The sequence below is a fragment of the Muntiacus reevesi genome, chromosome 8 (assembly GCF_963930625.1).
Source record: "Muntiacus reevesi chromosome 8, mMunRee1.1, whole genome shotgun sequence".
Taxonomy (NCBI): domain Eukaryota; kingdom Metazoa; phylum Chordata; class Mammalia; order Artiodactyla; family Cervidae; genus Muntiacus; species Muntiacus reevesi.
This window is the reverse complement of record NC_089256.1, coordinates 37,108,600-37,135,343: the sequence shown is the minus strand read 5'-3', so window position 1 is coordinate 37,135,343 and position 26,744 is coordinate 37,108,600. Positions and strand designations below refer to the sequence as shown.

Sequence of the window (26,744 nt, the reverse complement as noted above, 5' to 3'; positions counted from 1 at the left end):
AATTTAGCCATGCACCCTGGATTTAAAGTTTTTTTACCTAGTTTTACTGAGATATAATTAACTTGTAGTACTGTATAATTTAAGGTACATAGCATAGTGATTTGATTTGCATGTATCATAAAATGATTGCCATGATAAATTCATTTAATATTCATTCTGTTTTTTATTTGAAAAATCTGGAAACCTGATTATTCCATACCAGGCACCATTCTAAGTGACCACGTTATAAAATATGTGCTCTTAATAATTTGCATTTTACATTAAAAAAAAAATCCATGGCAGGGAGAGGTTAGGTTACTTATTTGCAGTCATATAATTAGAGGTGGAACAGGATCTGGACTCAGGCAGTTGGGTCCAAGCTCTTAACCATTAAACTACACCAGCAAACAAGGTTAAGGTATAGTTTAGAGACAGTGACACTAACCCTGTTTGATTCATTTGCCAGCTTTGTGCCTGTACCACACAGATGCTGTAGAAAACCAGCCTTGTTTTGAAACCACGACCATAGTTCTCATATCTCAGAGTGCTCACACTGTAGGCTGGTTTCACATTCTCACTTTCCAAATGATCACTAATTCTTCTCCCATCAGTCATTTTCACTTTCCCTCAATTTCTAGTCATAACCTTACCTCACATTTTCTTTTCTTTTTGTTTCTGTTTTGTTGTTTTTGGTTGTGCTGTGTGGCTTTTGGGATCTTAGATCCCCTGTCAGGAATTTAACCCAGGCCGTCGTGGTGAAAGCACTGAGTCCTAACCACTGGACTGCCAGGTTATTCCCATCTCACATTTCACTGAGGAAATAAAAACAATCAGATGGAATTTCCTTATCTTGTCTTAGATCTCATGTTCTGTGGGGATCCATACAAGTTTGTCTGCTACTGTTAACAATTGGTGAATTGCCTGTTACATCTTTCCAAGGACACTATTCCAAATGGCCTCTTGATCCCATCCCTTCTCACGTTCTTAAAGGTTTTACTTCTGAAATAAATGAACTGGTCTCCTGTATCTTCACCCTCTTTCTGTTTACTCACTTCTTATCATCAGCACATAAACATACTCCTAGTACTTACCAACTTTAAATTTTTCTTTAACATCCTTTCTTCTCATCCATTGCTCCTTTATAGGAAAACTTCTTGAAAGAGTTGTGTGTAACCATTGGCTTCATTTCTTCATCTCCTATTTGGTCTTTAACTCATTCCAGTTGGGTTTTTATCTTTACTATTTCACATCATCAAAGATTTCCATACTGTAAAGCTCAGTGGCCACTTCTCTGTCCATTTGGCCTCTCTGAAGCATGTGATAGAGTTTACCCTCTGTCTTTCTTAAAGCATTTTTTGGGGGGCCTGGCTTCCATGACACCACTTTCTGCTGGCCAGGTCACTCCTTTTTAGCTTCTCTTGCTGGCTTCTTATTTGTTGAACTAGCTTTTAACTTTGAAGAACTTGAAGATGTTCGAGTTCTTGGGCAGCCTCCTCCTTGCTAGATGCTTTCATCTAGTCCCATGGCTTTAAATATCAATTATATGTCAGCAAATCTCATGTTTATCTCTAGTCTTGACCTCTCCTCTCATATTCAGCCTTGAACATCCAACTTGACATCTCTACTTTTCACCTCAAAATGAACATGTCCAAAATAGAACTTTAAAAATCACTCTTGCTCTATGCAAACTTGCTCCATCTCCATCTCAGTAAATGGAACAACCATCCACCCAGTTTCTAAGCCAAAACTCAGAGCTGTTGATGATTCTTCTTTTTCCTTTACATTTGATATTCTTATTTCGAAGTATATCTTTTGTAAGCAGCACAAAGTTAGGCCTTTTCTTTTTAATCCTGTAGTAAAATCTTTATTTTAATAGAATGCTGTGTCCATTTACATTTAATGTCATGACTAATATATTTTAGATTGAATCTACTGTCCTGTTATTTCTATTTATCATACCAATTCCAGTTATATGTTCCCCTTTTTACCTTCTATCAAATGATTAGGTAGCTCCCCCAATTTTCCTCCTCTATTAAATTATTATATATATATTAATTATATTATATATTATCTAATATATTGTTATATTTATTATTTATTATATATAATATTTATATTATATAAATATATATATTATGTGTGATTCTAAAGATCATAATATATACCCTTATTTTAATATGCATGCTCAGTTGCTTCAGTCCTGTCTGACTCTTTGTGGTCCTATGTACCATAGCCATGAAATCAAAAGATGCTTGCTCCTTGGAAGAAAAGCTATGACAAACCTAGACAGCATATTAAAAAGCAGAGACATTACTTTGCTGACAAAGGTCCATCTAGTCAAAACTATGGTTTTTCCAGTAGTCATGTATGAATATGAGAGTTGGACTAGAAAGAAAGCTGAGCACTGAAGAATTGGTGCTTTTTGAACTGTGGTGTTAGAGGAGACTCTTGAGAGGCCCATAGGCTGCAAGGAGATGAAACTAGTCTATCCTGAAGGAAATCAGTCCTGAATATTCATTGGAAGCACTGATGCTGAAGCTGAAACTCTAATACTTTGGCCACCTGATGCAAAGAACTGACTCATTGGAAAAGACTCTGATGCTGGGAATGATTGAAGGTGGGAGGAGAAGGGGATGACAGAGGATGAGATGGTTGGATGGCATCACCGACTTGATGGACATGAGTTTGAGCAAGCTCTGGGAGTTGGTGATGGACAAGGAAGCCTGACATGCTACAGTCCATGGGTTGCAAAAGTCAGACACGACTGAGCGACTGAACTGAACTGTACCATAGCCCTCCAGGTTCCTTTGTTCATGGGGTTCTCCAGGCAAGAATACCAGAGTGGGTTGCTATTCCCTTCTCCAGGGCACCTTCCCAAACCAGGGATTGAACCTGTGTCTCTTATGTCTCCTGCATTGGCAGTTGGGTTCTTTGCCACTAGCACCACCTTTGAAACCCATAATTTCACATAAATTTATTCTTTTACTAGCTCTAGAGAAAAAAGATCTTTGGGCATTTAATGCTGTGTATCCTTCCCCACACCTCATTGTAAAATTATTTATATACACACACATATATATGTATATATGAGTTTGGGTTTTGTTTTTGCCTTATTGTGCCTATTTTGCCTTTAAGTTTTTTTATTTCTTCTGTATATTTTCTTTTCAAAACTATATTTTTATCATCTTTTGTCTTCCATTCTACCATTTATATCTTTTTATTATTATTTCTTTGTAACCTTATGCATCTTTTTTTCTCATTGCTTTGAAGATTTTGTGTTAAAATGTGTAAATTCTTTATTTTTTTTTTACTGATGTAAAGTTGATTTACAATATTGTGCCAATCTCTGGCTATACAGCAAAATGACTTGGTTATATACATATAGATATTCCTTTTTTAAAAAAATTATTTGCTATTATGGTTTATCACAGGATATTGAATATAGCTCCTTGTGCTATGAAGTAGGACCATGTTTGTTTATCCATCTATATATAAAAGTTTACATCTGCTAATCCTACACTCTCAGGCCTTCCCTCCCCCATCCCTGTGGCAACCACAAATATGTTCTTTATCTCTGTGAGTCTGTTTCTGTTTTGTAGATAGGTTCATTTGTGTCATATTTTAGATTCTACATATTAGTGATATAGCATGGTATTTGTTTTTCTCTTTTTGACTTAATGTCACTTAGTATCATAAGTCCTAGTTGCATCCGTGTTGCTGTAGATGGCATTATTTCATTTTTTTTATGGCTGAGTAGCATTCTATTGTACATATATACTACATCATCTTTATCCATCCATCTGTCAGTGGACATTTAGGTTGTTTCCATGTTTTGGCTATTGAATAGTGCTGCTATGAGCATAAGGTTGCATGTATCTTTTTGAATGATGGTTTTGTCTGGATATATGCCCAAGAGTGGGATTGTTGAATCATACAGCAATTCTATTTTTAGTTTTCATTGTAGTTTTGATTTGCATTTCTCAGATGGTGATTGCAGCCATGAAATTAAAAGATGCTTACTCTTTGGAAGGAAAGTTGTGACCAACCTAGATAGCATATTGAAAAGCAGAGACATTACTTTGCCAACAAAGGTCCGTCTGGTCAAGGCTATGGTTTTTCCAGTGGTCATGCATGGATGTGAGAGTTGGACTGTGAGGAAAGCTGAGCGCCAAAAAATTGATGCTTTTGAACTATGGTGTTGGAGAAGACTCTTGAGAGTCCCTTGGACTACAAGGAGATCCAACCAGTCCATCCTAAAGGAGATCAGTCCTGGGTATTCATTGGAAGGACTGATGTTGAAGCTGAAACTCCGGTACTTGGCCACCTCATGCGAAGAGTTGACTCATTGGAAAAGACCCTGATGCTGGGAGGGATTAGGGGCAGGAGGAGAAGGGGACGACAGAGGATGAGATGGCTGGATGGCATCACCGACTCGATGGTCATGAGTTTGAGTAAACTCCGGGAGTTGGTGATGGACAGGGAGGCCTGACGTTCTGCAATTCATGGGGTCGCAAAGAGTCGGACATGACTGAACAACTGAACCGAACTGAACTGAGTTAGTGATATTAAGCATCTTTTCATGTGTCTGCTGGCCATCTATATATATGTCTTCTTTGCAGAAATGTCTATTAAAGTCTTCTGCCCATTTTTTGATTGGGTTGTTAGTTTTTCTGTGTGAAGTTGTATGAGCTATTTGTATATTTTGGAGAGTAAGCCCCTGTCTGTCACATTGCTTGCAAATATTTTCTCCTATTCCATAGGCTGACTTTTTGTTGTTGTTGTTTTTTATATGGTTTCCTTTGCTGTGCAAAAGCTTGTGAGTTTGATTAGGTTCCATTTGTTTTCATTATTATTATTATTATTTTTACTTCTATTGTATTGGGAGACTGACCTAAGAAAACATTGGTATCATTTATGTCAACAAATGTTTTGCCTATGCTCTCTTCTAGGAGTTTTATGAAATTCATGTTAAAAGGTATAAATTCTTCATATATCTTGCTTGTGGGTAATTGGCGTTTCTTGTACTTTAATGCATTTTATTCAGTTTTAGAAAAGTCTCAGACATTTATAAACCACAATACTGTTTCTAGTCCATATTATTGGTCTTGTGGAATTCCAATTTTGTATATATTAATCCTTATCATTATGCCTCATACAGATCTTACACTCCTTTTTAAAAAAAATTTACATCTTTATCTTCTCTCTCCTGCCTTAGTCTATTTTTTCTGATTCTGTTTCAGTTTCATAACTTTAGCTTTGGCTGTGTCTAATTGTTTTTAAACCAATCTATTGAATTCTAATTTCTGTCATTTTATTTTTCAGTTCTAGAATTTTCATTTTTCCCACTATCTACTTTTTTATAGATCCTAGTTGGCTTCTAAAATTTTCTGCCTTCAAAAGTCCTTAAATATATTAATCATAGTTATTTTGGAGTCCATTTTGGAAACACCTCTATCAATATTTCTTATAATTTTGTTTCTTGAATCTGTTTTTATCTCTTGATTTTCAGTCAAGACTTTGTTAATACACTTAGTTGCTTTTTTTCTTTCTCTTTAATTGAATGCTAGACTTTGTGAAAAACTGTAACGTCAGCTTGAGTCTCTGTATATTGCTATTATTGCCTGGAAATTTATTTTCAGTTCTGGAAAGCAACTAGAAACCCTAGGTCAGTTTCATCCAGTCAGTGACTGAGATGACTTGAAATTAGGTTTTACTTTCTGTGAGGACCTGTCTGTTTCTAGTTTATTCATACATGTGGGATTGCAATGGAAAGCCCAGTGGAAGGTGGGATTGCAATGGAAAACCCAGTGGAAGGTGTGTTTACAATGGCTCCTTCTTCTTGGAGGACCCTGGGAATTCTTTGCCTTTTTCTAAGCCCATGAGACTACAGATTGCTCAGCTTCTTAATTTCTCAGCTGCCGTTTTCAAGATTAGCAATTGCCTTAGGGAGAAAAAAAAATGTCCTAGACTGGAAATCTCTGAAAATCATGATCTACAAAACTCTGTTGTTAAATACTACTTATACTGAATAACCCTTGAAATAAAATGAAATTCAGTATGTAGATAGAAGTGATATCTCTCTTGTGTTTTAAGTGGGAACAAATCATTGTAAGGTATTTTATTTTTATAATTGTATGTCTGAATATAAATGAATAATAGACATGCTTTATAAAACTTATCTATAATCATAGAAATTTTATAAAATACATGTTTTAAGACATCTCTTATATGTGTTAAAATTTGAAATTATCAAAAACTCCTCATGTAGTCATATGTGTCTTATGTTCAAGTACTATCTTCTATGTTGTTTCACTCTTTTTTAGAGTGGCTATGATTCTGGTTTTCTATATCACTGTGAATTCCCTCCAGATGACAAAAGCAGTGATAACACAGTAAGGAAAGATGAACCTTTTGATTTCCGTCTTCTTGAGGATACAGAGGATAATCCCATCACAACTATCACTTTCAGGTGACCAGAATTTCAGAATTCTTTAAAAAAAAACAAAAAACTGCATCCCATTATTGTCTTTTTTTTCCATCATGAGTATTACCATTTCTAAAGATCTGTCCAAATGGAGGAATACTCAATTTTTTAATTTTTAGTTAAATCAAATGACTAAAGTAGAGTCAAAGCTAATCCTGAAACTACTTCAACCCTTCTATCAAACATTCTGTCATAACTTATTACACAACTGAATTGTATCAATTTTCTTTTTGTTACTTAGGAGGATGCTACTGCATGGTCAGATAACAGAAGTTCCACGTTACAATGGTTCTGGAGAAATCACAAATTGAATAATTGAGAATTAAGCATATATGCTGATCATTCTTTTAAAGACCAAATATAATAGCCCCAGATTTCAAATTGTCTTTTTGTCCTTCTACCCTTTTGTATTAGTTTACTAGAGCTGCCATAGTTTTTTAGGGCTTCAGCATCTGAATTTTGTGGGGACACAATTTACTCCATAACATCTTTGTTGTTAAAACTTTAGCTGTTTGTCGATTAATTTGAAATTAAACATTTTCAGATTAATAGGAAGAACAATGTACTTTCCTTGTGTTTCATAGTATTAACCAAGAAATGATGTTTTGTGGAATGCAAAATGGAGCGATTCGAGTATATATCCTAAGTAAGAATGATCCTTCATTGACCAGCATGGAGGACTACTGGCACTTCAATATGCATGACAATAATTATGGACGTGTTAATGCCATGTCTACTAGCTTTGATGACCGGTTCTTGGTGACTGCTGGAGCAGATAGTAATATCTTTGTTTTCAACATTTTTTCTGAGTTTGAGTTAAAGAAAGTTGTGAAAGCCAAAGTGCCATCTCCCAGGGTATGTAACTGACTAATAACAGTAACAACAACTTTGCTTTAATGTTTTGGTGTTAAAATGTTCACATTCACTTAAAGATGAATTTGGATATAAATACCTTACAGTCTAATCTTCCCACCAGTATTATAATTTGGCCTTTCTGGTGTCTCTGTGATCAAATACTAAAGATACTGAATTCACCTTATTACTTTAGTCATTTGATTTATTATTTAAAGGTATAGAAGTCCCTCAAGTAAAAAGACTGTTAATTCTTCTGTCTCCATCACTTTGCAAAGTTTTGTTTTCAGGATGCACAGTTTTTTTTTCAGATATATTTTGCTTTCTATTTATTCATTCACTTATTGAAGAGGCACATGTGGGATGTATACCATAATTTGTACTTTTGAAAGGGGTTGTAAAAGTATTATCGTCTTTACTGTTAGAATGTGACAGTGTTATCAAAGACTCAGTCAAATTATTGTATTCTTAAAAGAATACATTACTGACTTTGTAAAGAAGATTAAAGGTTTGGATCCCCAAATTATATCCCTTTACCCTATCACAAGACCTAAATTTTCTGTTATCAAAGTGATTCCTTTGGCTAAAATCACTAATAACTGTTACAATTGCTTGTAAAGAATGAATTGTGTTTGACCAAAGTTAAAACTCCTGTGAACACATCAACTTCCTATTTAACAGGTAACCCATTTCAAAAGAACATGCAGAGAAGGTAGGGAAGATTTGAGCAGGTAAATTTTCATTTCTATTAACTGCAGCAAAATTTGGAGAATGAACTGTTGTCTAAAGAGATCCAGCTCAGGAAGAGAAATTTTCCAGAAGACAAAATAGATGAACAAGAAGAAAATCTTTATCCTTCTACTTAGTACCAACTCTCCATGGAAACCAATACTGAATAGAAAAAATCCATTCCACATTTTTATAATGATCTCCTTTTATTTGTGACTGCAATTAGTGTTTAAGTTGCTGAAGCAGCCTCTAAGAAGGCAAAATCAGACAGAATTGAATATGCAAAGTACAAAAATTAAGCTCTGCACCAGTCTGAGGTTCTTAACATATTTTAGAATAACTGAGGAGCTCTTAAAAGCATTGATGCCTGAGCCCCACCCAAGAGCAATTAGGTCAGAATCTCAGAAAGTGGGTCCCAGGCATTAGTACAGATCTTCTTCAACCTATGATGCAATGGGGTTGTGTCCTGATAAGCCCATCATAAATTGAAAATATCTTAGGTTGAAAATGCATTTAATACATCTAAGCTACTTAATATCACAGCTTAGCCTAGCCTAACTTAAATGTGCTTAGAACACTTACATTGGTGTACAGTTGGGCAAAATCATCTACTGCAAAGCCTATTTTATAATAAAGTGTTGACTATATCATATAATTTGTTGAATACTGTACTTAAGTGAACATAATGGTTTTGTGGGCACAGCCAGTGGTGAGGGTACCGGTTCTTTCCCCTTGTGGTTGTGTGGCTGCAGCAGCTGCCAGCATTTTGAGGGAGGATCTACTGCATGTCCTTTGCCAGGAAAAGGTCAAAATTCCAAACTTGAAGTATGCTTTCTACCAAATGCATATTGCTTTTGCACCACCATAAAGTCAAATAGTCGTTAAGCTGACCATCCTAAGTCAGAGACCATCTGTATTTTTAAAAACTTGTCCCTTCCCCAGCCCCAACGGTTTTAGAGTGCAGTCAGAATTGAGAACAATCGGTGTTTTGGAACTCTTTGTAAGCACATTTGTTTAACTTATTTGCTGTAAACAGCAGATGTCAGGAGATGGTTGGCTGTTATTAGTATCAAGTCTTGCAAATTGCAACTGATATTGGAGAAGCAAGGGGCTTAGCTCTGAGAAATAAAAAAGTTCAGTCAAGTTCTGTCCTAAGTGATTAATGGTAACTAAAATGTATTAGCTATCCCTTGTCTCTGACATTAGTCATGACTTATAACTTCACTTTATGAAAGTCATAGATCTTATCTTATATAAATGTAATTTGTATTTTATGTGTATCAAGACTAGTGCTTAAAAAACCAACTTGATCAAAAGAGAATCATTATTTCTTTACAACAAATGACAGCAAAACAAAGACCTATGTGGTATGAAAGAGAATAGAAAATAAGTTCAATTTTACTTAAGAACTGGTTAGCTAGAAAACTAGGACTTTTTGTTTCATTCACTGGGTCATAAATCCTCTTCAGCACCCTAAGACATTTTTAAGCACAGAACCTCTATTAAACAAAAAGTACTTTTAAGTGATTTACTTCATGGTACTTTTTAATTTAAGCTTCCTTTCTAAAGGAGAGTCATATTTCTGATTTCATATCTTTCTCAAGGAGAGGGATTATATTATTCTGTGTATTTCCCACTGAATGTTTTTGATAAGGTCAAGTGAAACATTTAAAATTTTTAAAATATATGTATTTGAAATTTTTCATTGCATATGCATGAGGTATTTTGAAGGAAATCAAAACATGTATGAAAGGAATATGCTTTTTAAAAAAGTATTTGAAAATAAATGACCTTGAGGATTTCTTTTGCTGTATTTTTGTTAGTAACACATGAATATCAATAATTCCTATTTGGAAGTGGAATGTGATGATATTAACATTTTGTATACACGGGATTGGGTTTCTTTTTCTATTTACACCTTTAACTGAAGTAAAAACAAATATAAATTTTTTCCCTAGTTTATGTTTTTGTGAAAGTACTTTCCGGGCCTCCAATTGTTAGAAGAGAAAAACCCTTGATTTACTGCTTACTGAGTCTTTTAAGGGAAATATACAACTTAAAGGGGCTAACCTTTCGTTCCTTCTCCTACAGTTTGGAATAGAAACAGAGCCAATTCCAGAAGATATTGAAGATCCTAAAGCCTACAGGTATGGGGATTTTTGATCAATACCTACTAGGTCTGGGCTTTTGCAAAACACATCAACATTTTAACAAAGTTGGCCAAGCTGAATGAGTTTCCAAATTATTAGATACTAGTTTTCTTTTTGCTATTTCTATATTAAAGATATGTTATCTTTTTAAATTTCTATTTTCAGTATTGAGAATGCCAGAAGAAAAAGAGAACATGACAAGTTAATGAAAGAAGTAGAAGAAATCAAGGCTGGAAAGAGAGAACAGATCAAAGCTTTAAGGAATCAATTACAGAAACTACTACAGATGAATGAAGAATTACCCAAACATATGCAGTTTAAACGGACAGTAAGCCTCAAATAAATTTGATTTTAATTTTAACATATACTGTTTCTGAATCGAGACTGCTATTTGACCAACAAGTAGGAACACTTAAAGCCATCTTTAAATTTCCCTTGCCTGGCTGGTCAGTGTTTTGGCAGCAGCTAAACTACTATAGAACTTGTCACACAAGTTGGTTTGGATGTAGATGAGTCTCTTTGTACAAAGTTTACTTTTGGATTTAGCTAATTCACATGCTTTTGGTAATAAGATAAATATAAATTTGAATCTGGTTATCAATCCTTATCATACCTAACCAATTTATCTGTTGGATAGGCACATACTATATAAGTTGATTCTCTCTGATTTCTTTTGTATAATTCACCAGCTCTGTTGAAAAGATAAAAGTTGGTTCATCCACAAAGTTACTAAAAAATAACAGTATGTTTGTAGCTATGGGGACAGTCGCCAAATTAAGCTGATTTTTTATTAAATTTTTCTGTTGTGCTTTATTGACAACCCCTTCTGAGCCACCAGGGAAGCCCAAAAAAGCTTCTTGGTGTGACCCAAATGGAACAACCACTTCTACCTGTTAGTAATTATTATTCCCCATTTTTGTTATCTTAAATGCAATTACTATCAAGAGGCTAATCAAATAAAAGCTCAGAATTTATTTTCTTGACTATACCCATGGATTACCCAGTCCTATAATTCTAGAAGCACTTAGCCAATTTCATTAAAAAAAAAAAAATTGGTGAAATCACATTGATAAACTCATATTGGTGAAAAGACAACTTAATGGTTAAAAGATGTTTATTATTATACTAATAAAAGGATTGACACTTGCAGAATATGGGTGACTTAATCCAAAATAAAGAACAACTGGGGCAAGTTCTGTGGCTGATCATTTTACATACATCATTACTAGAAGCACCAACACATCTGGAAAAAATAATTACTTGCAATTTAGTGTGAATGAGGGCCCTGTTATTTTTCCAGTAGTGAAGTAAAGAAACATGAGGTCCCTAAGTATCCTCATGGGGAAAATGGCCCCTTTGGTGAAGAATATTCAAGCCAGACTTGGTTTTATCAGCAAGTCCCCAAAGACATTATGGCCTTTCCTAGGTGGGGTCACTAGGGAGGGGAGGTTCAGCTGATGAACATGTGCCATGAACTTCTACCCTGTGCACAGCTAGTTGTGTAATAGTAGTTGCTTTGGGGTAGAGAGAGTTCTTTTTTTTTTTTTAAACTTGGTACACTCTGCAAATGTTCTGTTGACATTCATTGATTTTTATTATGGGACAAATCTTTCAATATGTAACTCTGTTTCATCATTGTTAATTATTTCTGAGAACTTTTCTCCATATTTTGTGACAGTGAAATCAGTCTGTGGTGTCTAGAATGAGAGAGTTTATGATATTTAGGAGAGAGTTATGATGTTGGAATGGAGGAGTTATGCATGGAATGGAGGACAAACCTTAAAATCTATATTTATGTATGAAATAGGATTGCTAAAATCCATTGATAAAAGTACCCATTTTGTTGAACAAGTCTACTTATCTGCAGGATTTTGATCTAGATTCCAAAATTCGTGCTGAGATTGGAAAGAAAACAGCTAACAAAATTCAACGAGTGGAAAAGGAATTGGCTTGGGAAAAGGAGAAACACCAGCTTGGCCTAAAGAAGCTACAGAATAGGTAGGATCCATATTTCCTACAAGTCAAGATGTTTATGAACAGATATTTGAATAAAGTAGTTTCCAGTGGTTTTATGGAAGTGGTCAGATAGTCGGTCTTCTACCGTACCTACTAATTCCTAAAACTCAAGTCGTCCTCTTGTCACTGCTGCTGTCTCCCTGAGCTCATTCCTTTCTCATTTAAATCTGCAAAATTTTTACAAACCAAATTATGTCATATGTATTTGTTTTCGGTTTGTGACAAATTATTTATCTTATATTTAATTAACACAGTATGTATGTGTGCATGCTCAGTCGAGTCCAACTCTTTACAACCCCATGGACTATAGTCCGCTGGCCCAGGCAAATATACTGGAAGGGGTTGCCATTCCCTTCTGCAGGGGATCTTCCCAACCCAGGGATCAAACTCATGTCTCCTACACTGAAGACAGATTCTTTACCACTAAATCACCCAGGAAGCATCAAAAACAAAGTAGAGGTAAAGGACTTGTAGTGAAAGATGACGACTTCCTATCTGATTCCTCTCATGCATTAATGTGACTTCCCAGAGACTGCTTTTACTTTCTGCCTTTTTAAGATATAATTTACATACATAAATACATAAATCTCAATACATTTTTGTAGATATTTAAACACAAATATCCACTACCTAGATTAAGAACATTTGTAGCACTCCAGAAAGTTCCCTTGTGTCCTCCTCCCACTATTTACTCTCCAAAGATGAATGTTTATCACTATAGATTAGTCGTGTCTGTGAACTTTCATATATATGGAAAGCTTCAGTATGAACTCTCTTGTATCTGACTTTTTTTATGCAGTATCATGCCTAAGATTATCCATGTTGATGCAGGTAGCAGTTTTCATTACTTTGTAGTATTCTATTCAATGGTTATACCACAGTTTATTCATCCATTTAACTATTGATGGATATTTGAGTTGTTTCTATTTTTGGCTACAGTGAATAATGCTACTATGAACATTCTTGTGTATATGCCTTTTGGTTGACATAAGCACTTTTTTTCCCCCTAGATTTATTTATTTGTGGCTGTGCTGGATCTTCGTTACTGTGTGCAGGCTTTCTCCAGCTGCAGTGAGCAGGCTTCCCTGGTGGCTCAGTGGTAAAGAATCTGCCTGCCAATGCAGGGGGCACAGGTTCAATTGCTGATCTGGGAAGATCCCACATGTTGGAGACAACTAAGCCCTGTGCCACTGTTACTGAATCAGCACCCTGGAGCCTGTGACCCGCAACTACTGTGCTTACATGCCACAGCTACTGAAGCCTCCATGCCTAGACCCATGCTCAGCACTTATTTCAGTTTGCTTGCTGATATAACATTCCAAACCTTCTGTCTTTATGTGGAATTCTCTCTGTCTCTTCAGATTCCCTCTGTGCTCGTCCAAATTCCCTCTTTTTATAAGGATACCAGTCATGTTGGATGAGGATCCACCCTAATGATCTCATTTTTTCTTGATTACCTCTGTCAAGACTTTATTCAGATAAGGTCGTATTATCTGAGCCACCTGGGATGGTTAGGACTTCAACATATTCTTTTTAGGTGACACAATTCAACCTGTAACACTCATGCTTGCCATCACTGGGCAGTGTCAGATCTTTACATTTCAGTTATTCTGTAGTAGTGTGTCAATGTAATTTAAATTGACATTTCCTGGATGAGTGACAATTTTCACTCCCTTTTCCTATACTTATTGGTTATTTGTATGTCCTCTTTCATCAGATGTTTGTTCAAGTCTTTTGCTCATTTAAAACTTGGGTTGTGGTAGTCATATTCTAGATGAGACTTTTGTCATATACGTGACACATGTATATAGTGACATATCCGTGCATGCATGTAAAATATCTTGCTCTACTCTGTAGCTTGTCTTTTCATCTTCATTATAGTGTCTTTTTGAACAGAAGTTTTAAATTTTGACAAAGTTCTGTTTACTGGTGTTTTTCTTTTCAGTTTATCAACAGTTTCATTGACTTAAAAAACAAATTTATTTGGCTGTGCCATGTCTTACTTGCAGCATGTAGGATCTAGTTCTCTGACCAGGGTTCAAACCTGAGCCCCCTGCACTGGGAATGTGGAGTCTTAGCCACTGGGCCACCAGAAAAGTCCCTATATTTTCCCTAACTTTTTATGGTTAGTGCTTTTATGGTAGTTAAGGATTCTTAGCCTATTTCCAATTCATGAAATAATCCTCCATTTTCTTCTAGAAGCTCTACTGTTTTGCTGTTTTCTGTCTTGGATAATTTTTGTGGGTGCTGTAAGAGAGATCAAGTGTCTTTTGTCTCTATAGTGATATCTGGTTGACCTACTTTCATTTGCTGATAGGTACATTCTTTCCTCACTAGATTGTAGTGATGCTTGTTTCAAAAGTCAGGTAACCATTATGTTGAATCTATAAATCAACTTAGATGCAACAGACATTTAAAGGAATGATTACATAAATAAATTAAATCCTAAAGTTAAAAGATGAGGAAATGTGAACTGCTGCCAAAAAATAGCAACAATGAAATTGATGAAGAAATTTTTAAAGATAAATCTCTGGAGGCTATAAGAGGAAGGTGAACCAGAAAGTAGTATGAACTCCTGAGCTTAATATTTTTATAGGGAAAAGAGGGTAATATATGATATACATTTATCATCTCCCCATCTATTATCTATATGAAATATGGAGAAACTGTGTGAAATATGAAGAAAAATGGAGAAATATGGAGAAAAATTGGAGAAGGAAATGGCAACCCACTCCAGTATTCTTGCCTGGAGAATCCCATGGATGGAGGAACCTGGTAGGCTACAGTCCACGGGGTCACAAAGAGTCAGACCTGACTGAGCGACTTCACTTTATATGAAAAAAGTATTATTTTGTATATATACTATATGAGATAATAGGAAAATGAATTGCACTTCCTCAGAGTTTAATATGATCCACTTACCATAAACTGCAGCCTATTCGAAAATTTTGACTCTTCTGCATACTGGCAAAACCATGGTATGCTGTTAATAATGAGATGTTTAGTAGTTTCATTAGAAAATTCTACTTTAAGTGCTATTCAACTTCCACTACATCCTTGTTGGTATATACATGGTTGAATTTTGGACTCAACATGATATAATGATATTGTTTATCAGCATAGTACATTGTGATCTTATTTTATTGTGTAATAATTGTGTAGCATGATTGAAATGGTGACAAGTCCTTATTTTCCCCCAGATTTCGTGATTCATTGGAAAGTGATACTATTGTAGTTCATGCCATTCAGAGTGATCACAAGATATCCTCCTATAGGCTCGTGAAGCCCTCTAAATACTCCAAAACCAAACGGGCAAGTCAATCGGAGAGAAGGCCAAGCAAATTTGAGAGGTTTGAAAAAGAAGGAACTGGAAGAAAGGATAGTCAGAGAGATACAGGTAACCTAAATGATAAGAAGGCTTTTGAGTCCATATTTATCAAAATTTCAAAATTGAATTCTCTTTTTGTGAGCAGAACCTTTGATTCCCAGTCATGTGCCTAAGGGTGGATAACAGCACCAAGTACTACTGATTTCTTGCTTCCCTTGTCCAACTGTTCTTAAATCTAGGATGTTCTTAAATCTAGGATGCTAGTTTTCCTAGGAACTGTTTGTTCCCAGACTCGTGGGCCCACCCCAGAGCGTAGGGCTAGAACACAACTCACACTCTTTTCCAAGGACATGTATTAAACAGAGTGATGAGCTGAGAATACAGGTGTGAAAATAAATCTCTAATCCCTGCCTCCTGTGACTGCCCACAGGGTGACTGGGGTGAGAAGGAGCAAGACAGGAATTCTGGGAACAGATGTGGAGAGCCTAGTCAAGGGTAAAGGGCACTGCAGCCTGGCCAGATGTAGGCTAGAGCATATGATTCAGTACTGACATTATTACTGTTTCACTCTCTTCATTGAGAAACCTTTAATGGCTTCTTTCTGCTTCTAGGATAACTTCTGAAACCCTTATCACATATTGAATCCTTCTGCAACATATCTCTATTTTATCCCCAATAAAATACTGCTTGACTGGCACAATTAGCTTATCGTCCTGCTTGCTGCTTTCTAATTATGTCTGAAACATCCACATGCAGGTTCCTAATGAAGTGACCAATTCACTCCTCTCCTTTCTGAATTCTACCATTTTGGGGGGATCTAGATCAAATTATACTTTTAATTTTTATTGAAGTATAGTTGATTTACAGTGTTGTGTTAGTTTCAGGTATACAGCAAAGTGATTGTTTAAACACACACACACACACACACACACACACACACATATTCATTAATCAGATTCTTTTCCTTTGTAGGTTATTACAAAGGTTATGGATAGTACCCTGTGCTATGCAGTGGGTCTTGGTTGGTTATCTATTTTATATATATGAAATATACTTTAATTATCAAATCTTTCTGTGACCACCCAGGACATGTTTAACTTATTTTTCCACAGTACCATATATTTGAAATATGAAATAAAATGGTAACCATCCATATTATTTAACATTCTTCATGTATATCTAAAGTATATCTCTATGTAGCTTGGACAAAAATTGAATAATTCGTCTAGTAGGTACTTATAATTGATAAAACCAATAGTTTTATTTTAATTATTTATTACTGAAGTATAATTGACCTTCAAAACTGTGTTAGTTCCAGGTTACAATATAGTGAATCCGTATTTCTATACATCATAAAATGATTACCGTGATAGGTCTAGTTATTATCTGTTACCATACAAAGTTATTACTACACTATTGACTGTTTCCTTTGGTGTCCATTTCATCCCCCTGGCTCATGTATTTTGTAAGTGGAAGTTTGTACCTCTTAATCTCCCTCACTTATTTCATCCTCTGACCCCTTCCTCTCTGGCAACCAGCTATTTGTTTTCTGTATTATGAGTCTATTTCTGCTTTGTTATGTTTATTCATTTGTTTTGATTTTTCAGGTTCCACATATAAGAGAAATCATACAGCATTTGTTTTTCTCATCTTATTTCAGTCAGCATAACCCTCTTTAGGTCATCCATGTTGTCACAAATGGAAATATTTTATTCTTTTTTTATGACTGAGTAATGTTCTGTTGTGTGTGTGTATGCCTCATATTCTTTATCCATTCACCTATCAATGAACACTTAGTTTGCTTCTATATCTTGGCTGTTGTAAATAATACTACAATGAGCATAGGGGTGCATATATCTTTTTGTGTTAGTGGCACTTTTTCCCTTGGAAAAATACCCAAAAGTGGAATCCTGTATCCTCATATGGTAGTTCTATTTTTAATTCTTGAGGAATCTCCTGCACCAACTTACATTCCTACCAACAGTACACAAGTATTCCTTTTTCTCTATCTCCTCACCAACACTTGTTATTTGTCATCTTTTTGATAATAGCCATTCTGACAGGTGTAAGGTGATATCTCATTGTGTTTTTTATTTGCATTTCCCTGATGACTGGGAGTCCCTGGTGGCTTAGGCAGTAAAGAATCTACCTGCAATGCAGGAGACCCAGGTCCAATACCTGGGTTGAGAAGATCCTCTGGAGGAGGAAATGGCAACCCACTCCAGTATTATTGCCTGGAAAATCCCATGGACAGAGAAGCCTGACAGGCTTCTACAGTCCTACCTACAGTCCATGGGCTTGCAAAGAGTTGGACAAAACTGAATGACTAACACCTTCCCTAATGACTAATAATGTTGAGCATCTTTTCACATGTCTGTGATAAAACCATTAATTTTAAGTTCTAGATTTGTGTGTTTCTGACCAGTTTTAAATTGGCTGCAGACCACTACAGTTGGTAGATATCACCTCAAATTACACATCAAATAGGACTCACTTGCTTTTCTCTTTCCCCATCATCATGTTACAGAACTCTTTCCCAGCTTCCCAATATCTGCCAGTAGACTGTTATTCATGATCATGTTCTTTACTTGTTTAATATATGTCTTATGTCATCAGTTTTTTTTTTTTAAATAAATTTCCAAGAAGTAAAAATTGTGATTTAGATCTCTTTATTTTGGTGTTCTAAAGTACTTTTTTGGTGGGGTTTAATTCATAGTAATATATACCATAACTATGGATTCAATATATTCTTGGATTTTTTAAAATGTGGCAGATTGAAAATAATATTTGAGTTTTGTCTTGATATTCCAAAAAGATTGAAAAAAATTGTTGGCTGTCTGTATAGGTGGAAATATTAGTGTGCCAGAAGAATCAGTCATAGAGAAAGGGAAGAAATTTCGGCCTAAAACCCTAAGTGAAATTATGGTGGAAAATCAAATTGAGAAAACAAGGAAACTTATATTAAAAGCTGAAAGGGCCCAAATAAAGATTCAGCAACGAAAAAAAGAATGGGAGGAACTGTAAGTTTTTTTTTTAATCTGAAATTTCATCACAGACTCAGAATTATGCTTTTGCTTTATGATTGAATTTGATTCTATACCTAGAATAAAATAGAAAAGTTAGAGGTTATTTTTATGTTTATGGCTGTGTTTTCGGTTTTTCTGATAGGTACAAGAGTAAACCTGATGATGACTATGAAGATCCCAAAGATGTTCAGGCAATCAAAGAGGCCCAGTTATTTATGGGAGACTTTAATTTGAAGACAGCCTCAGACTACAAGATACCTGAACACATGAGAATAAATGCTGCCAAGAAGGAGGAGGAACTGGGATACCTAGACTCTATGGTACTTACCCATAGTTTTCATGACAATGAGACATTCCTTGTTGTTTGTTTTTTTTTTTTAATTCTGCTAAGACCACCCATTTTGTTATCTGATCCATAAAGATATATAATCATAGAAGTTTAGAATTGGAAAAGGCCTTCGTCATTTTCCTAGAGTAATGCCCATTTTTACATATGAGGAAATTGAGTCCCAAAGATAAGAGATTTATCCATGATTATTAACATTGCAGAACCGGTGTTCAAATTAGTTCTTTGGTTCAATACCAGTTTCATGGGTGAAAGCCTTATATTTTATGGACTTCGAACCTCTGAAATTCAAACACATCCTTGGATATTGTTTTTGGCTGCTGTGGACTACCAGGAACTTAGGGAAAGAGGCTACTGTGTTTAGCCTTTGTTTGAAGGACTTCCAGACTTTTGTAGATGTAGACTTTTTTAGACTCAATACTAAACAACTAATATATTCCATTTTGATTCTCTCTGCATTCTTTCAAACTGCTTCTGGTCATCCTGATCTCTCATACCTATTTTCATACTAAAGTTTCCTCTCCCCATCATAGTAATTACTTACTTTGAATTGACAAGTGATTTTTCACATTCAGAGGCTCAAAAGGCATCTGAGCTAATATTTTGAGGAGACTTTTGTATGTGGTCACTTAGTATGACTCTGCACATTGCCCATTTCGAGGCATCACATTGCAAAGAGTGCCAAGTCATACCACAGGTATAGTACATTTGAATATTTTATAATTTTATGAAAAATGGAAGTAAAGTATCTTGAGAAAGGAGTGTTTTTCAATTTCACCAAAGATGCTGTACTTGCCAGCATCAAAGATTCCAGTATGGCAATTCATAGCCACAGGTAAATCTTCATAGATTTTTCTGATCAGATGGACATTTTGAATGTTTTATTAGTGACTGGATTGTTTTTCTAGCTGTTTGTCTAAGGAAATTTCTGTTTCAACTACCATGTGTCATCCTTTCTCATAGAGAAATGTTTTTTCAATCACAATTTGCCAGTCAGCCAACCTGAAATTTCATGGTCCAGCTAGAGGTGATGGACAGGTGTGATGTCTTGAGCTGAACTACACTATATTGAAATCTATTTTATTAAAGTAATAGCATTAAATAATGTAGAACACACTAGTCCACAGGTCAGAACGTCAGAGTTCTGTTCCACTTAATCTCTGCCACTTAGTAGTTATATAAACTTGGCTAGTCATGTAAATCTCCCAAAGCCTCAGTTTTATTGTCTATTAAAAACAAATAGTATTTCTACCAGTTAACAACAATAAGGCAAGACATGTCTAGTCTTCTTTAGAGAGTTAATAAGCAGTCATTCTTTTTTTAAAAAATTAATTTATTTTTTATTGAAGGATGATTGCTTTATGAGCAGTCATTCTTATCATGGTTAAATTCAAAGTCATTGAAAAGTATCAAGCATTTTATTTATTAAAAAAATTAAAAAAAAATTTTTTGTGGCACCGTACATATGCCATGCCATGCCATTCCATGCCATAGACATGGCATTTTGGATCTTAATTCTCCAACCAGGAATCTAACCCACACCTCCTGCCTTGGAAGCATAGAGTCTTAACCACTGGACCACCAAGGAAGTCCCTCCTCAAACATGTTAGAAATAGTATATTATACATCCCCCTCCCTGTGGCTAGTATTTAGTGTGTGAGATACTTGGAAAACTTGAAAAAGAAGCTTGGTATGTAAATAGGGCTCCTCAAAGACATAGGCCTTACAGGCATCAGGCTGGTTTGGGTTTGTTCTTCTCGGCTTAATTTTCAATCCTCCAGGTACTTCAGATGTGGCCCCAACTCACCCAAGGGCTGGATTTTGACTTTAAATCTTAATGCTTTAAAGGTTTATTCTTAACTATGTAAAACATGTCCTCTATTTTGTTGCAGTAGCTTGTAAACACACTGTAAGTTTTATAAGACTACTCAAAGAAGTGCCTTTGATCTTTAATTTTCATTAATCTGTATATTTATGTAAAGTTACTCTTAATAGCTCTTCGGCCATCTAATTGCATAACTGCACACAGGAGTAGGGTTGCATGTGATTATAGGCTCTGGTAAACACATTTAAGAAAGAGACTGGGGAGAAGACTGGCAGTGAGGAAGCACCTGTGGCACCAGGAAGTAGAAGCAGGGGTGTAGCTTGGCTTAGATAAATGAAGAAGGAATCAAGGAAGAATCCAGGAATCTCTTGGTGTGATGTGATACTGAAATTCAGAATCATGACCTTGCCTACACAAGGAGTTACAGATATTATGTGGCCAAAATACAGAATTAAAACAGGTTAAACTGTAGTTTGATACTAGTTGGATACCCCTGAGTCTAAGCCCATGGGATTTGAGTTTCCATCAGAGAAGGATGGTTACTTGTGTGTTCCTAACCAAAGGATGACCTTCCCCCTCCTGGGATCTGGCTGAGTACAGGGCTCACGAAGGACTTCTGTGAGTAGTGGGAGGATGACATGGGAACTCAGCCTGATAAGCCAGTTGGGGGACACCAGAGGTCATATCCAGACTGTCTCCCCCTTATGGAGAAATGAAATAGGGAAAAGCCTAACCATCAGAGAAAATAACTTGGTAGTGAACAAGAATGATCAGAAAGATTTTTTTTCTTGAATTCTGCTAGGCATACCAGTCAAGGGACAAAATCGAATCATATTTCAGACTGCCCTTTGTGGTTGGCTTGTCATTTCACTTCCCTCCTATTCCTTTTCTCAGGCCTACTCAAAGAAAATGCACATGAACAAGAGCATCATCTCTCTTCGAGACCTTAAGGTGGCTGTCATCGAGGAAATACAGTGTCTGGTGCAAGAACTGAAGAACATTCAGTCGACTCTTCCCATATCCAAGCACCTGCCCATTCCCCAGGTCCCTCAGATATACCCGGAAGAAGTTCCAGAAAAGAGATTTCAGTATGATGATGAAACCCTCCTAGCTTTTAAGCAACAGCAGGTGAAAAGTAAGGATGAAAAGGCCCGCCAGGTGGAACAGACAGCATTTGCAGGCTCAGCTGGAGGCTTCCTCAGACTCTCTTCTGGAAAGGAGGGAGATTTAACAACACGTGATTCATTATCTAGAGCATCAAAAGCATCAGCATTCAGTCTGGACCTTCCAAAGTTCACAGAATTTGAAACAGCAGATCCAACTGATGTGGAGCTGGAGATTATGAAGAGGGAGGAGATCAAACACGTGTACATGCAACAGTATTTGATCAACCGGGTAAGAAATGTGACGGCTTATTTAAAGCTGAAAGACAGAAGAGCTAGATCTAGATTCTTATTTTTAACTTCTCTACATTAACCTCCCCCTAAACTCTGACCAGTCCACAACTCACTGATAGCTTGGCTTCCCTCCCCATCCCTGGACTTCTGAAAATCATTCTGCTCTGCACAGAACTTTGGACCTTATCAATTTTTTTCTTTTTGAAAAGCTATGAATCAAGGGCAAATCCATGTTAATTGGTATCTAACTAAAGTCATGCTAAAGAAGTGATGGAGCAGCTTTCGGATGATGGATGGAACATGATTTAAAACCTTCCAGTGAAAGTGAGGCACCATCTGCTTTTCACCCCTGCTCTTTCTCTAATGTATGATTTGCCCTGTTAGTGCGAGTGTTCACGGTTAACAGCTAGCCTCAGAAACATGGAATAGCAAATATTTTTATTTCTAGGAAAATCAGGACCAGGTTGGGGCCGGTTGTATGCAGGAGGTGCTCTGAATAGCGGAGGAAAAAGTCCCCTCTTGGATGGGAAGCTCCCTCCTGCCAGTCGTATGGAGTCCCCTTGCTCAGTGTGTCTTTCTGGCCACACTCTGAAGGCACCCCCTGTTACCCTGCCCCCGGGCCTTATTCATCACCATTATGTCTACTTCTTCCAGTCCTGTTTTCTCAGTCTTCCTGTTTCTCCCCACTCACTTCCCTCCTTCTGAGTTTCATCTGTGCTTTTTTCTTTGCTATTTCCTTCTGCCTGCAATGACTTCCTTTCAAAGTTGCCATCATTTAAAACTCAGCTCACTTCCAGACTCTCTCCATAATCTTCTGCCCTCATTACATACTCTTGTTTCTTCTAAACTCCATTTGCACTTAAATCAGCACCTCATGCTTTATACTAACTTTTCCTGCTGTTTTGTATTGTTAGTTTTGTCTTATAACTTAGATTATACAATTTTTAATTGAGGTATAGTTGATGTTATATGTTACAGATGTATAATAAAATGATTCACAGTTTTTAAAGTTATACTCCATTTGTAGTTACTATAAAATTTGGTGCACAATAATCATTGTAGCTTATTTTACACCTAATAGTTTATACCTATTAATGTCGTACCCTTATATTGTCCCTCTCTTCTTTCCTCTCCCGACTTGTAACCTCTATGTTGTTGTCTATATTTCTGTTTCCTTTTTGTTATAGTCACTAGTTTGCTTTATTTTTTTTTATATTCCACATATTACTGCTAACATATAATATTTATCCTTCTCTGACTGACTTATTTCACTAATCATAATATTCCCCAGGTCCATCCATGTAATTGCAAATGGCAAAATTTCATTCTTTTATATGGCTGAATAATATTCCATTTCACATATGTATGTATCGCATTTTTTTTTTCTATTCATCTGTTTATGGACACTTTGGGTTGCCTCTTAAGTGTTGCTGCCTTAGGTTGCATTTTGAGAGACCTCCCTCTCCATATTCTCAATATTATTTGTTATTTGTATATGTGTGTGTGTGTGTGTTTGATGATAGCTATTCTATGAGGTATGAGGTGATTATCTCACTGTGGTTTTGATTTGCATTTTCCTAATGATTAGCAATATTGAGCATTTTTTCATGTGCCTATTGGCCACCTCATTTCTTCTTTGGAAAAATGTCTTTTCCGGTCTTCTGCCTATTTTTAAATCATTTTTTTGATGTTGAGTTTTATGAGTTGTGTCTTTTCCGGTCTTCTGCCTATTTTTAAATCATTTTTTTGATGTTGAGTTTTATGAGTTGTTTATACAAGTTGTATATTAACCCCTTATCAGTCATATCATTTGCCAATATTTTCTCCCATGCAGTAGGTTGTATTTTCATCTTTTTTTGGTGATTTCCTTTGATATCTGAAAGCTTTTAAGCTTAATTAGATTTGTCTATTTTTGTTTTTGTTTGCTTTAACAGACAGAGCCAAAAAAAATTGCTATGATTTATGTCAAAGAGTGTTCTACTTATGTTTTCCTCCAAGAATTTTATGGTTTCCAGCCTTATGTTTAGGTCTTTAATCCATTTTGAGTTTATTTTTATGTATGGTGTTATAGAATGTTCTAATTTTACTCTTTTATATATAACTGTCCCATTTTCCCAGCATCACTTATTGAAGGGACTATCTTTTCTTCATTGTATGTTCTTGTCTCCTTTGTCACCGATTAATTGACCATATGTGCCTGAGTTTATTTCTGGACTCTCTGTTCCCTTTCATTGATTGATGTGTCTGTTTTTGTGCCAGTGTAATACTGTTTGATCATTACAACTTTGTAGTATGATCTTGAAGCCAGGGAGTATAATTCCTCCAGCTCTGTTTTTCTTTCTCAAGATTGTTTTGGTGTCTTTTGTATTTCCATACAATTAAAAAAATAATTGTTCTGTTTCCGTGAAAAATGCCATTGGTATTTTGATAGGGATTGCATTGAATCTATAGGTTGCTTTGGATAGGATAGTAATTTTAACAATACTGATTCTTTCCATCCATAGTATATATCCATCCATAGCATAGTATATTTTTCCATCTGTTCCTGTGGTCTTCAGTTTCTTCCATCAGTTTCTTAGAATTTTCTGAGTATAGGTCTTTTACCTCCCTAGGTAGATTTATTTCTAGGTATTTTGTTCATTTTGAGGTGATGGTAAATGAGATTGCTTCCTTAATTTCTCTTTCTGATAATTAATTTTTAGCATATAGAAATGCAAAAGATTTCTATATATTAACTTTATATCCTGCAACTTTACTACATTCATTGATGAGCTCCAGGAGTTGTCTGGTGGTGTCTTTAGGATTTTCTATGTATATGTCATCTGCAAACAGAAATAGTTGTGCTTCTTCTTTTTCAATTTGGATTCCTTTTATTTCTTGTATGATTGCTGTGACTAGGATTTCCAATATTATGTGGAATAAAAGAGGCAATATTGGGCATCCTTGTCTTGTTCCTGATCTTAGAGGAAATGCTTTCAGTTTTTCACCTTTGAGTATGATATTAGCTATGGATTTGTCATATTATGACTTTTATTATGTTGAACTATGTTCTCTCTCTGCCCCCTTTCTAAAAAGTTTTTATCATAAATAGATGTTAAATTTTGTCAAAAGTTTTTCTGCAGTGAGATAATCATGTGGCTTTTATTTTTCAATTTGCTAATGTGGTGCAACACACTGATTTGTGTCTATTGAATTATCCTTGCATCCTTGTAATAAATCTCATTGATCATAATGTATGATTATTTAAGGTACTGTTGGGATCAGTTTGCTAATATTTTGTTAAGGACTTTTGCATCTACTTTCATCAGTGATATTGGGCTGTAATGCTCTTTTTTGCATGATATATTTGTCTGGTTTTAGTATCAGGATAATACTGGCCTTATAGAATGAGTTTGGAAGTGTTCCTTCCTTTGCAATTTTTTGGGGTAGTTTTAGGATGGCTGTTAACTCTTCTCTAAATGTTCGGTAGAATTCACCTGTGAAGCTATCCAGTCTGATTCAACTTCATTACTGTTCTGTTCATTGGTCTGTTCATCTCTGTGGTGTCAGTTGTACTCCTTTTTCATTTCTGATTTTATTGACTTAGGCCACCTCCTGTTTTTTCTTGTTGAGTTTGAATTAAGGTTTGTCAATTTTATCTTTTCAAAGACCAGCCTTTTTATCAATCAGTTTTATTGATTTTTTTTCTTTAGTCTCCATTTCACTAGATCATACAGTTCTTGAGGGAAGGGCCACATATACTTCTGATTCCCCTGAAGTGTCTAGGACAATTTCAGACATATAGTAGATTTTCTGTAAAAAGTTTTGATTGATTTAATTTTAACTAGTTATTAATTTAACAAATATTTATTGGCCATTCTATGTGCAGAAACAGTGTAAGCTAGGTAGTGGGGATGCAACATTTCTCAAGCCAGACATGTACTCTATCTTCATAAAGCTTACAGATATGAAATGTAGTGAGAATAAAACAAGCATAACCCTTACAACTTGGACACCTATGTGGTATAGTTGCAGAACGGTGTTGCACTAAAGACAATATAGTCCTGTCTCCAAAGAAGCTTAAAAATAATTCAGATTTATTAAGCAAGCATTAAAAGGGGAACCCACTTAGTCTACAGTCAAACATTAAAAGTTAAATTTTTCTTTTCCTTGATTTGTTTTTGTTTCTGTTTTTCAGCTCTTTGAAATTCTCTAGCAGTTTCACTGCCCCAGACCCACAGATGTCTTCCTCTTTCTCAGCCTTAGGTTGAACCCTCACTCATTATAGGTGTTAGATAGTCAAGGCTTTGCATCATGTACAGCCTAATGAAAAACATGGAATGGTGTGTATTCTTCCTGTTGTACTAGTTTCTTTAAGAGAATCTGCCCTTGGGGCTGTCTTTTGCTTTCTTCATCTCCTTTGGGATGGGACAAGGGAGAAGCTATGTCAAAATCAAAGTAAAACAGGATTTAAGATCATTTGAAATGGCAGTGGAATAAAGTCTAGACTAGGACCTGAGTTACTTGAGTTCTTATCTATAACAAATTAGTTTTGGTCTCAAGGAAATCATTTTTAGTCTCAATTTCTTCATCTATAAATAAACTAAGTAAAGAAGATTGAATAAATTTCTTA

At 35.6% G+C, this 26,744-nt stretch overlaps 1 protein-coding gene across 5 annotated transcripts in view; it reads left to right on the top strand.

Annotated features, from left to right (window-relative positions):
* The window catches only part of CFAP44 (cilia and flagella associated protein 44), a 133,891-nt gene that overhangs the window by 67,765 nt on the left and 39,382 nt on the right, over positions 1-26,744 (top strand). For 3 of the 5 annotated variants that reach the window (XM_065942581.1, XM_065942580.1, XM_065942582.1), the window contains 9 exons: positions 6,303-6,448; positions 7,048-7,318; positions 10,136-10,191; positions 10,360-10,522; positions 12,062-12,192; positions 15,411-15,607; positions 18,384-18,558; positions 18,707-18,884; positions 21,630-22,130. In XM_065942581.1, coding sequence (XP_065798653.1) covers positions 6,303-6,448; positions 7,048-7,318; positions 10,136-10,191; positions 10,360-10,522; positions 12,062-12,192; positions 15,411-15,607; positions 18,384-18,558; positions 18,707-18,884; positions 21,630-22,130 — 1,818 coding nt within the window. Of the gene's footprint in view, positions 1-6,302; positions 6,449-7,047; positions 7,319-10,135; positions 10,192-10,359; positions 10,523-12,061; positions 12,193-15,410; positions 15,608-18,383; positions 18,559-18,706; positions 18,885-21,629; positions 22,131-26,744 lie in introns of those variants that run through there. The other 2 variants (XM_065942583.1, XM_065942584.1) reach the window with 2 other exon arrangements.